General features: G+C 38.6%; 1 protein-coding gene across 2 annotated transcripts in view; it reads left to right on the top strand.

The window, feature by feature from the left end:
• The window catches only part of BMPR2 (bone morphogenetic protein receptor type 2), an 88,643-nt gene that overhangs the window by 27,099 nt on the left and 45,880 nt on the right, over window positions 1–15,664 (top strand). For both annotated transcript variants that reach the window (XM_032210226.1, XM_032210235.1), the window contains exons 2-3: window positions 4,246–4,419; window positions 7,211–7,390. In XM_032210226.1, the coding sequence (XP_032066117.1) occupies window positions 4,246–4,419; window positions 7,211–7,390 (354 nt within the window). The remainder of the gene's footprint in view (window positions 1–4,245; window positions 4,420–7,210; window positions 7,391–15,664) is intronic.

Raw genomic sequence — 15,664 nt, 5'->3', positions numbered from 1 at the left:
CACATCAGGAATTAATTATGCAGGAGTTAATATTTGATGAGGTTTATTTATAGATGCGATCTCTCAGAAGAGCATTCCACATGATAATGAAGTAAATCCAATTGCTATTATAGGAAGAACTTCCAAGAGATCATTAAGATTACAATATTAATGTTATACATTTGTTCTGTTCTCTCTGCTTTGAAAATTCTGAAACTGTGAATTGGCCTTTGTAAATATCAGATTACAATTTATATTCTGGGTGTATATATAATGGATTTCCATACTATTAATTACAATCTACCCTATATCATAACCTATAGCATGTTTATCTGAATTTTAATAGCAATATTGTGGTTTTAATTTTGTAAATTCAAAGGTAGTATATGCTGTAACTAGTAAGTATTTGTAGGGATGACTATTTGTAGGGAACACAAACACTTAACAAGAATATATAAATCCTCACTTTTCCTCTGACTCACATCAGTTATATTTATGCTTAGATTCAAGAAATGAATAGTTCTTTGTCACATGAGATTGAAATAGCCTGTCTTTGTTTTTTTGATTATCTCTCGCCAAGAATCAGAAAATACAGGGAAACTGAGTGTTCTAGGAAAAAAAAATATTTCTGAGAATAAAACTTTATATACAACTCACAATTATTAGCTCTTTTGTCTTCAGAGATGTCTGAAAAATTCTCATATAGTATATAACTAATAAAGTGCATGGTGTTCATACAAAATTTGGATTGATTGTTCTGAGATTTATGTCATTGTGTTCATGAGACAGTACAGTTTTCCCCCCTCATAGGCATGAAACAATTTTATAAATACTTTTAACTCCCTTCCCACTTTTTTAAAAAAGTTGTGAATAATTGCAATTCAGTTTATTCAATTTATATCCAAACTATGTCTTAAGAAAATTGTATGGAAAGTAATGAGTTATTTATAAAAATAATAAAGATGGGATTTTAATTTTTTTTTTAAATTATACATTGTGATTTAGTGTTTCCTACCAAAGTAGAAGTCTTTTTGCCCTTTAAAAACACAAACAATACTTATTACCACAGTGTAGAATTAGGTAAATCCTATTAGAATAAAATGGTAACCATTTTCTCTTATACAAGATGATTGTGCTTTGAAAAATGATTGTTAAAACTTTCAGTTATCTCTTATTTCTCACGGCTTTTTTCTTTGTAATGAAACTATTCCAGTAATCTATAATAATCTCTTCTGCATCACCACAGCCTTTGGGCCTGCTTCCCTTCCCCTCCCCGCTCCAGACTGGATCCCCGCAGGCCTTTCTCTCTGTCCGAATCTCTGCAGTTGATCACAAGGGACTCTTGATGCTCTCTGAACTTGGTGATTTTGCTTACAAATGAATCATGACCCAAATTAGGTAACATTTCAGTAGGGCAGCGATGGCGAACCTTTTTTGGCTCGCGTGCCATAAGCGAGGGGAGTGCAGGGGGGTCGTGTGTGGGCGTGCCACACCCATAATGCAATGTACAAAAACCCCTCCAGCATGCATTGGGGGCATTTTTGCATGTTTTTTTCACCCTCCCCAGGCTCCAGAGGCTTTATAGTAGCGTGGGGAGAGTGAAAACAGCCTCCTCCGGGCCCCCCTGAATCTCCGGAGCGCAAAAAAACTAAACTAAAACTAGGTGACTTCCGGTTTGCTCATAGGGTTGTTTTTCGTTCTGCGGAGGCTTCAAGGAAGCCTCCGGAAGGCCCCTGAAGGCTCTGGGGGGTTTAAACCAGTTATACGATCAAACCAGAAGTTTGTTCCTACACTTCCGGGGGGGCCGCAGGGCTGCTTTTTTGTGCTCCGGAGGCTTCAGGGAAGCTTCTGAAGCCTCCGGAGGGCGTCCGGGGCCTCCGGGGGAGGCTGTTTTCGCCCTCCCCAGGCTCCTATAAAGCCTCTGGAGCCTGGGGAGGGCGAAAAATGGCTTTACTCAGCTTGCCAGCTTGCGCATGCGTGCTGGCCAGCTGACAAGGCAACACTTCACGTGCCCTGATAAATGGTTCCGTGTGCCACCTGTGGCACGCGTGCCATAAGTTGGCCATCCCGGCAGTAGGGAGTTGGAGTTAGATCTTGTTTGCAGCCCAGCCAAAGAACCACTAAGACTCCTTCCACTAACACTGACAAATATAAATTGAGAGCAAATATCACTCCCTACTAGCACTGATAATGTTACTTAGTTTGGATAGTGAAATGTCTGCAAGAAAACAGTGAAGCTCAGAGAGCATCAGGGGCCCCCCATTTCATCCCTGAGCTACAAATATTCTCTCTCAGTTGGCCGTAAAGGTGAGCAACCTATAACTTTGGGACTAGGTCACAAGTATCTTTGGGAGGGGGTCTGTCACAACTTCAGATGGTCACTTAAGCTATCGATTATTAAGAGAGGACTACTTGTATGCTAGGCTCATAAACACAAAGCAAAAATATATTTATGAGCCAGGAATGTAAATTTGGCGTTGCACTGCTTTTCTGACACTGAAGTATAATCTTGCTACCTTCACTCTATTCCTCATATAATAACATCCAGAATTCTTTATAATTTAATGTTCTTTAGGCCATTGTTTTGTTAATACAACCTGTAGTTAATACAGCCAACTCAGTTGTGTCTGGACCAGTGGTGGGTTGCTCATCTCGTTCCAACCGGTATGGTTGGAACGGGGCCGGCGGCATCTTCGTGCATGTACGCAGTTCACGCATGCGTCTTAGCGCCTGCACGATGCTCCAGCTGCTCGCGGAGAATCGTGCAGGCGCTGTATGTGCCATGCGCCTGCGTGGAAGCACAGAAGCCTTCAAAGACTGGTAAGGAGGGCGGGTGGGTGGGCCCTTCGGTGTTCCCGGAAGTTACTTACTTCCGGGTTCACCGACCAACCGGTCTGCGCGGACCGCCGCGGACTGGTTGAAACCCACCCCTGGTCTGGACCATTGTGAAATCAAAAGTTGTTTTATTTTAATATACTGCCACTTTGCATTTTAAACAATCCAGATTCCTCTTATAGTAATTCAAATGCTTTAAAAATGTAATTGGCAGCGAACTGATCTAAATCTTCAATAATGCTACTTGACTAATACAACTTGAAAAACAAGTTGTCTGCAGTTTTCAAACTGAGATTACTCCAGAATGTGTCATATCAGTCTATCTAAATTATATATTTTGTCTTAACGTTTTACAAATGTTGATTGTAGCTTTTAATGCAGAGGATATAATATAACTTAAAAATGATGGAGGTTTCCTTTATTGTTTAACAAATGAATACTTGGGAAAAATTGAAGTCTTGTTATTTTAGTCGTTTGTCTGTATGTCTATTTTATGGATTTTATATTCATAGTAGATAAAAGATTAATTATTTAAGTGTTTTGTTATTTTAAATTTTTAGTTCAGATTATTCTTCATCTTTGGGGGAGTGTTCTGTTTTGTTTAATATAGTATTTTATCTTTTTCATCACTAGATGAAAAAGATGTATTTCTCCCTCTTCCTTTCTCCTCTCCCCCCTTCTGTGTTCATGTACTGTGCCATCTCCCCCCTTCTGTGTTCATGTACTGTCCCATCTCCCTCTTCCTTTCTCCTCTCCCCCTTCTGTGTTCATGTACTGTGCCACTGGAAAGTACTTTATAACAGACAAGTTGTCGTTTGTTTATCACTTTTTCAGTAAAGCAATCAAAGCTAAAGGGATTTTATCACTTAGTTGAGTAGTGATCCAAAGTGGTAATTCAACACATCATTTGAAACTGGAAATTGAGCTCGATCCTTTTTATCATATTCACAATTTAATATGATTCAAAACATTGCCATTCGGGGAGTAATAGAATGTTTATAAATCAAAAGGAATACCGGGGTGAAATCAACTTACCTTCGCTAGCGGTTCACGATGTGAGCACATGGACCACCTCGGTACATGCACAGGACCTTCTGCGCATGTGCAGAGCATCAAAAATGGGACGTCATGACGTCCGGGTGGGTGGGCGAGCCTCCTGCCGCCACTGCTACCAGCTCGCCCGAACCAGATAGAACCCGCTGAATTGCATCACTGAATTGAACATAGTGTAAAATCACCTACAGACACCAATTGCCAAGGAAAATTATTTCATGTACATTCAAATGGATTGTACTGATATTAATTAGCATCCCATTATTTTCCTTTTACAGATAAATTCTGAAGTACCAAAATTGCTCTTCTGTTTTGTCAACTATGTCTAGTTTTAAACCTTGGCATAATCTTAATAATAGTTTTAATTTTCTTCTTTAGCTGCACAAGGTGAAGAGACAAAATGTGCTTTTAGAGACTCCGACCAAAATAAACATGGAATTAGTGAAAGTCAGATTTCTCAAGAGAATGACACAGTTTTATGTACGAAAGGAAATACCTGCTATGGTCTCTGGGAGAAAACCCGCGAAGGAGAAATACATCTTGTGAAACAAGGTAATTTCAACCATTGTGGTGGTGTTTTATTTTTTTCTACTATGATTTGATGTAATATTTTTAATGAAGATCTGCCATGGATTACTAACCGTTTTGGCACTGGAGGTATTTGGAAAATATAGAGTTTATTATGGGAAATTCCCCAGAAATGGCTGCTGTTGAATGTTAGCTTATCCCAAAACATCTATTTATCAGAAACCTATAACCTCTAGCCTCCTGGGATATTTTCTGCTTACATTCTTTTTCCTGAGCAGATGTACAGCTTCAAAACTCTTAAGATTTTATATCCAAGTGAGATATAAAAGGAACAACACCACAGTATTTATAACAACTAACAGTACATAGATTATACAGTACAGTAGAACCTCTGGTCACGACCATAATTCATTCCATAACTTTGGCCGCAACCCGATTTGATCATGACCCGAACCTAATTTTGGAAATTTGGCACATACAAAAAAATTGGCACGGAAGGGGAAATCTGCTGCGGAAAAAAAAATTGTGAATTTTTCGATTGGAAACCAATTTGGTCATGACCAGAGATTCTACTGTACATGGATTGTCGCATCTATTGTTAACATTAAAGGCTACAATCTCTAGACCTTTAAGAATTTTTAGTCAGACCTACATTGATTATAGTTTTGGCTCTTGTTCAGGAATCACCGTTCGATTTGTAATAATCATAAACCAGGAGCTGATTTATTAAAGTATATATTGAAGAGTGTTATGCTTAGCAATTCCATTTACTCTTGTTTTGCACAAATGGATAAATATACGAAGCAGGGAGTAAGGGACTTGGATTGGTTCCACCACAAAACCGCAGTAGACTAAAGCGCGCTCGACAAAAGCGCGTACGTGACGTCATCACAGCGCGACGAAAACATCGCGCTGTGAGCGGTAAATTTAAAATTAAAGCGAAAACCTTACCCTAACCCCCCCAAACCTAACCCTAAACCTAACCCTTAACCTAACCCTAAACCTAACCCTTAACCTAACGCTAAACCTAACGCTAACCCTTAACCTAACCCTAAACCTAACCCTAACGCTTAACGTAACCCTAAACCTAACCCTTAACCTAACCCTAACCCTAAACCTAACCCTTACCTTTATGTGAATCAGCTTGCTTTAATTTAATTTTAATTTTAATTTAATTTTTTTTTTTTCGTCATGCTGCTGATGACGTCAGGTACGCGCTTTAATCGGGCGCGCTTTAGTGGACCGCGGTTTTGACGGGTCACGCTTGGATTATATCAGAATCAGTAGAGATGATTTCAGTATTCAGAATCATAATCCCAAACTCAATGTTCTTTAATGTGTGCTTTCTAACAAGCTTATATGCTTGTACAAAGGGTGGAACTATGTCATATTATAGCTTAGTAAGTTAAGATTCCTGGTTTATTATAAGCTAATAAGGCCGCAAATGGAACAATACATTGCTGATGTACATACAATATAATTTGTTGTTTTATACGTATTTGATTTACTGTTGTGAAGTGGTAAACAAACATAAAAAATGTGTGATTGTACCAGTGGATTGCTTTTCAAAGTTTTAAAATTTGGTATGGTTGGTTGGTTTTGTAAAGGACTAAAGGATAAATTTTCAACTCAGCTTAAAGCTTGAAGAAGAAGGTTTTCATGGTTATATACAGTGTATATGATTGTACAGACATTGGTTATATAACAGATCATTGAAGATCAAAATATATGTATATTTTTCAATTATACTAATTAGTTTTTATTCTCTATAAATTAAATAGCTTAGTTTAAAATGCATATGTATGTACATACATACATACCTGCCTGCATATGTATTGAGAAAGTCATTTAAAGTGGTTGTTTAAAAAAAAAGTCCAAACTTTTTTAAAAAAATGTTTAAAATTTGTAAGGCTATGAGATTGGACTTTGAACCAGGTTCATTCCCTGAAGATATTTGGTAATGCTAGGTGATGGGGGATTGAGCAAACCCCCAGTGTATTTAAAATTTGTAATTCCTTGGTATCATCCAGTTCTGGTTCCATGATACCATCTAGGATAAAATTGGATGAGTTTGGTTCTTGTTCTCCTTAGAGAGCAAGGACAACGGAGAAAAACACTCTGCAGAATGAAACAGAGAAACAGCCCTCCACTCAGCATTCTGAATGGAGCACTTTTGAGTATACTTGGCCAGTGAAATATTGTCCTGTTTCTCCTCCTTGATATAAAATGGTTGTTTATGCAGAATACGGTAGGAAGTCATACCTTGAATAATTGAATAAGCTCTTGAATAAGCAATAATTACCCAGCCTTTTCTCTCACTTTGGGAAAACCGCCTTGAGAGACCGCCTTCTGCCAATTACCTCCCATAGACCCATTAGATCCCACAGATTAGGCCTCCTCCGAATTCCATCTACTGGCCAGTGCCGGCTGTCGACCACCCGGAGGAGGGCCTTCTCTGTGGCTGCTCTGGCCCTCTGGAACGATCTCCCCGTGGAGATTCGGACCCTCGCCACCCTTCAGGCCTTCCGTATAGCCGTTAAGACCTGGCTGGCCCAGCAGGCCTGGGGTGGTTGAGTTCCACCCCTACTCGAATTGGTTGTGCTTGTTGTGTTTTTTAAATTGTTTGTATTGTCCTGTTGTTGTTTTGTCTTACTTTTTTGTATTTGTTCTCCCCTCCCCTTGGCTTTTGTTCAGCCGCCCTGAGTCCCTTTAGTGAATAGGGCGGCATACAAGTCGAATAAATCCAAATCCAAAGGTGAGTCACAATATGAACTGAATGAAACTGATGTACTATTTTACTTGCCATTTCTTTTAGGATGTTGGACTCATACAGGAGATCCCCAAGAGTGTTATGCTGACGAATGCATAGTAACAACCACTCCTTCCTTGATTCAGAATGGGACATACCGTTTCTGTTGCTGTAGTACCAACCTGTGCAATGTCAACTTCACAGAGAACTTTCCACCACCAGTTCCTATAGATCCAACACCTTCCGGTGAGTTACCCCAGACTGAATTACAATTAGTACGAAACAGCAATTGTGATTTAAGGAAAAATATTATTGCTATCATTGTGGAGTTGAGTCTGAGACGCTAAAGAAAATCCTTTTATTGTTGTTGTTGTTGTTGTTGATGTGTAAATGATCCCATATTTATTTCATCCAGAAAAGCACTGAGACTTCCTGGTTACATCTAATACTCTTTATAAAATTTCATGATACTGTGCTACAATGATGCAAGATTATCACTTTAAATATAAGCTTCAATAAATCTGTTTCACAGACATTTGGAAGAGTTCATCATATCAGTATAGAATTTTACTTGTGAGGTTGGAATTGTATTTTAAACTTTAAACCTTAGTTTTGAAATATTCTTTATTAGATATAATTATTTGTTACTCTAGGACAGTGATGGCTAACTTTTTTGCCATCGTGTGCCAAAAGTGGGGGAAGCGCGGGAGGTCGTGCATGCGCGTGCCCACACCCATAATTCAATGCGCCCTCTCCCTGCAGATACGCCTCCCTGTGGCATCACTGGCTTAGAGGAAGGGAATTAATCAGAGGACTTCTGGATAAGAAGAAGAAGAAACAGGCCCGTTTTTTTGTCAAAAAAAAGGGGCATGGAGAGCCTTTAGGAGACTTATAGAGTGCTCCTGGGGGCTGAGGGGGTCAAAATTGAGCAAAAAACTGCCCGCTTTTTGCTCATTTCTGCCCTCTCCAGCCCCCAGGAGCACTCTGAAAGCCTCCTAAAAGCTATGCACGGCCATTTTGGTGAAGGGGACGGGGTTTGGGGAGGCAAAAAATGCTGTATTCAGTGTATAAGACGCACCCAGATTTTCAGCCTCTTTTTTGAGGGAAAAACGTGTGTCTTATACTCCGAAAAATATGGTAAGTCATAAACCAGAATCTAATAGCAAGAGAATAATATTGCTTAATATCTATATGCCCCGTTAGGTGTCCTTCAACTCATATTTGGAAGAATTAAAATTCCTCCTTGTCCCATCCCTACAGCATTGTACTAGGAGATTGCCTTGTTCCATTAACAGCAAAATTCAATGCAGGTAATCCTCGAGTTAGGAATGTAATGGAGCCTTCTAATTACATTCATAACTTGAGGATTCGTTGGAGTGAATCACATCAAGTGAATATGGTCACTCCCTGCTTTCACCCACACATTTACTAATTGAATGTGTGGCTTGTTGAGTGCACATGAGATATCTCAGGGTGGGAAAGATGGGGGGGTAGTGTTGGAACAGGTCACCTGCTGTAGACCATCCAAGCTTCCCCCGAGATAACTTTTGCTCCTTCCTTTGGGGGCATAATTGATTTCCTCCATCCTGCTGCATTGGGTCACTTACCTTGTGAAGATCTAACGAGCTGTCTGATCTCCAGCCTCTCTGTTGCGGTTTCATTGCCTGCTTGCAGTCTCGACACCAAAAGCATCTTCCTGTGGAGACTGGGGTGGTGGTGGAATAGGCAGGGCAATGTTGCAAAGCCTCTGTGGTCGTTTGTAAGTGTGAACAACTGCCATGGTGATGCAACATTCGTAACTTAGGGACTGTGTCATAAGTACTTGGGATGGGGGTTATTTTATAATTTCGAAAAGCCGTTAAGTGAACTGTTGTAACTCGAGGATTACATGTACTTTACCACAAGGTTGCTTATTTTCAAGGCATATTCTCATTGGCCATTGTTTGTGTCATTCTTTTTAGTTTACAAATCAACATTTTTCTTCATCTCTTTCAAAGCATGCTAAGGAATCATCACAGGTCTGCCAAGTTAATTATTTGTAGAAATATAATAAAAATACTGGCATTGGCCTGAGGATAATGAAGGCTGTAGTACTGTACATGAAGCTTGTTATAGGAAGAGAAAATTTTCTTCCTTGTATTCTTATTCCCTATTGGCCTTTATTTTAATATTTACATTATTAATGATAGTGGAAGAAACTGACAGTAAATGATATTGACCAGTATTATGGGATAATTCAAGTTGGAGCTGAAAAAAAATCCAAATCAATATTCTTACTGTTCCCTCTTGAAAACAAAGATGACTTTGCGAGTGAATAATAAGAAAATAACAGAGTATATGCCCCTTGCACATTGATCTAAAATACATTAATGTATTTGAGGATTGAGTTCTCAGAAATGTTTCCTGCATTGTTAATCTTAATCCTAAAAGCCCTTGGCAGATACATCCTGAAGACTAATATGACCTGTTCCCTATATTCTGCACGGTAGGAGAGTATTATCAGTATATGAGTAAAGAAAGGGCCATAGTGTTAAATATGTGTTGTTCTTAACCAGATACATATTTTGAAAATCCAAGTTAATTATTATATTCTCTATAATTCTTATTCATGTATATGTATATATGTATATGTATATGTATATGTATATGTATATGTATTTAGTGTCACAACCCCTGGTATGCCCAAATATGGGAGGAAGTCTACTGCTTCCATTCTCTGTCTATCGGCTCGTCATAAGAGACCATCCAGACAGAAACCCAATATTTTTACTGTTGCCTTTGTTACATTTGTGTTGTATTTGTGCTGATAAATAAATAAAGGGAGACTTAGTGGCTTAGTGGTTAACACATCTGCCTAAGATGTAATACAGCACAGGTTCTAATCCCAGTAAGGGTATGGCTAGCTGATGAGAACTAAATAGCTTGAAATAGATCTATACTTGTCTCCCTTTATTTATTTATCAGCACAAATACAACACAAATGTAACAAAGGCAACAGTAAAAATATTGGGTTTCTGTCTTGATGGTCTCTTGTGACGAGCCGATAGACAGAGAATGGAAGCAGTAGACTTCCTCCCATATTTGGGCATACCAGGGGTTGTGACACTAAATACATACCTATTTCCCTGGCTCAGCTGATAAGGAGGAGAACCTTGTGGCTTAGTGGTTAACACATCTGCCTAAAATGTAATACAGCACAGGTTCTAATCTCAGTAAGGGTATGGCTAGCTGATGAGAGCTAAATAGCTTGAAATAGATCTATACTAGTCTCCCTTTATTTATTTATCAGCACAAATACAACACACACACACACACACACACACTTACTTTATTTATGGTCACAGGCCAAAACACAAGTACTACAAAAGAGACATAAGAGAATTGATCATAGCATCATAGCAATCAATCACCAAAAGCTTAACTAAGGGAAGTTACAGCGTTCTCCTCTAATGGTTACAGCTCTTAAGAAAAAATTGGAAACCTGAGAGGTGATGTACGAGGAGCCACCTCCAAGGCAATATACAAACATATTACAGCCATCAGGTCTAGAAGGGACGATTTCAAGAAGAGACAGTAACTTAGATCTGTCTGCGTTATACATGGGGCAAAATAGAAGGACGTGCTCCACAGTTTCAACCTCGGCTCTGTCACAAGGGCATAGCCGCTCGTTAATCAAGAGCCTCTTAAAACGACCATCCAAAAGTGCTGAGTACAAGACATTAAAGCGAGCTAGGTAAAAAGCTCTTCAATACTTGGGAATGGTCAAAAGTATAAAAATAGGAAGCCATCCTCAATCCACAATTATTAAGTTGGTTGAGAGTCAAGGGGGAGCAGGTTTTGTTGGCTCTGGCTCATAGATATTGTAAGTCAATGTCCACAAGCCATTGGACTACCCTAAATTGGGCGTCCTTAAGGCTGTAGTTTCCCAAGGCATCCTCCGTAAAACCCAGCAGATGTAGTTTCTTCAGCAGTTGGCCAGTGCTTTTATTAAAGCTTTTCCTGGGGTTTGGCAGGGAACACCCTGTCGCCGCCACCGACTGCCGAGCAATCATCCCAGAACACCCACTGGTAGTCCAGGAGACTAAGTAGTTTAAAGTACTTACTATTCTATCAAGCTGGAGCTGAATGCTCGCTGTAGTTTCTGCAACCAGAAAACGTTGTTGAGCCAAAAGTTCTACAAGGGTAGGCTCATGCAAGGGGTGGTTAGGGGACGCAGTTTCAGGGAAGTCTTCATTCTCAGCTCGGGGGCAACGCCCTCAGAAGCTCCCCGACCAGAAGGCTGAGCCAAAACAAAGTCCTCAATCTTAGATTGCTTCAAGAAAGGTTGAAAAGCCAAGTCAACGGGAGATCTGCTCCTTTTCCTTGTCTGCTGCCCAGCTTCTTCTCCAATCCTTTTCAGAGCCTCCATTGGGGCGGGCTCCCTGGATTTAGTCATTGAAATAAGCGGTGGTTTTTGAATAAGCCACAGTTGCAGGATTCAATAACATCCCAAGCAGCGGTAGGTTTCTCGGAAAGATGGTTTAACGCCTTGGAGTTCCGGCGTCCTCCATAGTCCCCCCCTCCTGTGAATACACACTCCTTCTGCCTCTCTCCTATTCCTATTTTATGAAATTTGGTAGTTATAATGGAGAGGATGGTAGTGGAATTGAATGTTTTTATTTCTAGTTCTGCTTAGCTCTGCCTTAATGTCAGAAAATATGATTATCCGAAAAGTGCACCTGTTTTCATCTTAGAGCAACTATGTCTTTAAAATGTCACAGATAAGTATGGTATTCCCGCTGCCATGTGCTCAGTTGTCTATTTAGATTTCAAATCCAAAATGCTACCACAGCATTGAGATGTGTTGCATTAATTGGAGGAGGAGAGTGTTCCTTCATTGTCTGCCAGTTTTCTGAATGTGTATGGCAATGACCCTGGTTTCTCTGGCTAGAGAAAATGGTGTTATGGCAGCTCATAATCTCATGGGAAATACTTCAAATGTAACACCACAATTCATTGAATGGGAAAATGGTATCAGGAGTTAGTTTGAATTTTCACCAAAGGGCAATTACTGTTGCAAGCAGAATGCAGATTATATAGTGGGATACGTTTGTTCCCTAAAATTATTTTTTTCAAGCTTTTCACAGTCCTGTGCAATACAAATTAAGTGAAATGAATACATTATGAAATGCAAAGTGTTTAAAGTGGGACTATGGTAAAGTTACCTCTAAAGGAAGAAAAAACATTCGATAGTAGAACTAATCTAAAACATTTACAAATTTGATTGCCAACATAAGGCATAAATATTTGCCATGGGTATAAAACAATCAAATACATTTAGCATCTGCTTACAGTCGAGACTAATAATCACCATTTTATGAGAAGGCATTACATAGGAAAGGTCAGCAGCATAATTCTCATGGATGCCAATTACCTACAACACTGCTAAGTGGCTTTCAGATGTCGTACATTAGAAAATGTATTAAAACTTTCAAAACTCAGCAGATTGTGCAATTTCAAGCATGACAAGAGATCAATACATTTGATCAATCAATCTAGAGATAGAGCAGAAAACATTGATGTTCTAACCAATACTGAGTTTCATGCAGATTGCAGTTCAGCCTTTCACTGCCATCTCAAAACATTTACATGTTCATTTGGCAACTCTGACAGGCAAAAAAAAGCCATTGGCACTACAGGATGATCTAAGTTCATTTAGAAATGTATTTGACGTTCATGAAGAACAATGGAAATGACAGATTTGAAGGGTTAGATAGCAGTTGAGCAGATTATAACTTGTCAACATTACAGAATGGCTAAACTGTGCTGTTTGGCTATCTGAAGATAATCCCTAAATGGTAAATCAGTCATATTCATACTGGTTTAATTCTGAAATATTCTGAATTGTCCTAGAATAAAACGGAGAGCTCTAGTCTTCTGAACCAATGTAAAAGTTTGGATAGTTAACATTCTGTTCCCACCATCTCCCTATTTTCCTAATTGTTGGGAAACCAACTTCCTGTTGCACCACAGCCACATGGAGAAGAGGCAGGATTTTTCCTGTCCTTCTCTGTTCTCTTTGAAGCAGAAGAAAACCTGGAAGCTCAAGAAATAAAATTATCCTTACAAATGCTACAGTAAATAGAAAGTGAAGAATCTTTTTTTCTCATGTATTTGTTGGTCCAGTCAGTAGAAGCAGATTATTTTGCAGAGGTGGGACCTGGCAAGAATTAGTTTTGGGGAAGGAGAAAGATGACAATATGATCAGTTGAACTGGATATTATTCTTTGTTGCAAGATTTAATCTTGTGTAAAATTACACAAAGAGTGTGTAATTTTAAAATGTCGCCTATAATTTAAAGTAGTTAGTTTTGGAATTCAGGCTAAAATGTTCACTGACATCTCTGCTTTAAAAAAGAGGGATAAGTATTAATTTAATGTATTATAATGACAACTCAGCAATTAATTATGTAAATTGGAAAGAATTGGTGCATTATAATTGATATTCTTTATTTAAATGGTCCCCTGTAGTTCATTATACATTTAGAAGGAGTACTTTGCTTTAGCATAAAGTGTTTTTTGTTTCTTCTGTCTTATCTGTTTTAATCTTATTTATATACTACTAAAATTCTTGTGTCTGTAAACTTTAATTAGGCAAAATGGTCCATTTTAGGGCCATTCAATCAAAATAACTCAAATGGGCTAATTTACAGAATGTGTCCAAATTGCAGGAAACAAGTAATTGAAATTTGGCAAATTTTATAAAACATTTTGTGACATAAAATTTTTCATAAATCATTTTATGGCATAATACATAAAGTGTATAAACGTGTTCTAAAATATTTCCCGTAGTCAACAGCTGATGTTTGACTGTGTTATACGGTTCAAGATGATGTCTTTTCAAGGCATACATCACTGATTATTTCTCTGCATTTTTAAGAACGTTTCAGATGAAAGCAGTACATTAGAAACTCTGTCATTTATGAAGGCATCAAGGAATTTGGTAAAAAAAAAATCTCTGAAATAATAACCCAATGGGCCACTGGTTGTCTAGTGGGTATTTAAAGGGTGACATTATTTCATGCTATTGCAGCTTTCCAGAATTACTTAAAGGAAGCTTCTTTCTCCTTCAAAGTAACTAAAAATATGGTCTCACAAATAATTCAAAAATGAAAATCTAAAGGAAAGCTTCTGACTTTGAAGTAAACTTTTGAGTGTCCGTCTTTTTGAAGAGCTAGATTTTTAAAGCTACATTTACAATGTATTGTATACAAATTAATGTGGGCACAGATAAGAAAACTGGTTTGTTTTAATATTTAATGAATTGAAGTACTGTTGCTATTAAAAGCTGAAAATTGTAAATGAAATTCTATCCAACAATATTTTGGATTCATATGAACATTTTTATGAAAGGTAAAATACTATTTTAGCATTATGGACTGTTTATTATTAATAATAATACATACCAAATAGATTTCCTTAGTGATTAAAGGATCCTTGAAACTTTTCTCCTTTATGTTTTCTTCTACATCTTTTTCTTTAAATTGTAAATTTTGTTTGGTTTTCTTAGAAATTTGTATGAAATAAGTGCCTGTTTGAAATGTTTTAACTAATTCCACTTAGATATATAATAAAACCTAATAATGAAAGTATCAAGAATGGACTAACATTCTAATGTTATGTATGCAGACTTTAACTTACATTACCCAGAGTGTTTTCTCTGGGTTCCTATCAATTCCATAAACTCCTGAAATAAATGTGGGGATTTGCAAAGTTTCCAAAGGAAACAAGACAGTGGTGAGTTGCGGATTCCATTCCAACCAGTACGGTTGGAGCGGGCTTGCCGGCGTCCACGTGGACGCGCATAGCGTATGTGCACATGCACGCAGCCCATGCATGCGTCTTGGCACCTCTGCGATGCTCCAGCTGCTCAGCTGAGCATCGCATAGGCACTATACGCGCTGTGCGCGGAAGTGCTGAAAATGTAAAAGGATGGTAAGAAGCGAGGGCGGGTGGATGGGCCCTCTGGACCACCGTACCGGAACGGTATCCGGTGCTCCGGGCTGTCCCCGGTATGCCCGTACCGGGGAGTACCACCTGCAACCCACCACTGAAACAAGAAATCCATTCCATCAGTATTCAATCCATTTAGATAATAGCAAGTAATAGTAGGAATATTCCTCCTTAAAAGCTCCCAAGACGATGGGTACATATACTTTTTTTAAAGAACTGGATCTAATGACCACTATTAATTTGAATTTATTTATTTTTGTTTGGTGTCTTGAAGATCATTGGTGTTTAAGGTGACACTTGGAATACTGCATTCAGTTTTGGTAGCCACGATGTAAAAAAGATGTGGGGTCTCTAGAAAGAGTGCAGAGAAGAGCAACAAAGATGATTAGGAAACTGGAGACTAAAACATATGAAAAACAGTTGCAGGAATTGGGTAAGTCTAGTTTAATGAAAAGAAGGACTAGGGGAGACATGATAGCAGTGTTCCAATATCTCAGGGGTTACCACAAAGAAGAGGGAGTCAAACTAT

This window comes from Thamnophis elegans, chromosome 1, assembly GCF_009769535.1.
Source record: "Thamnophis elegans isolate rThaEle1 chromosome 1, rThaEle1.pri, whole genome shotgun sequence".
Taxonomy (NCBI): Eukaryota; Metazoa; Chordata; class Lepidosauria; order Squamata; family Colubridae; genus Thamnophis; species Thamnophis elegans.
Note: the sequence above shows the minus strand (reverse complement) of the source record. Positions and strands in the feature narration are given on the sequence as shown.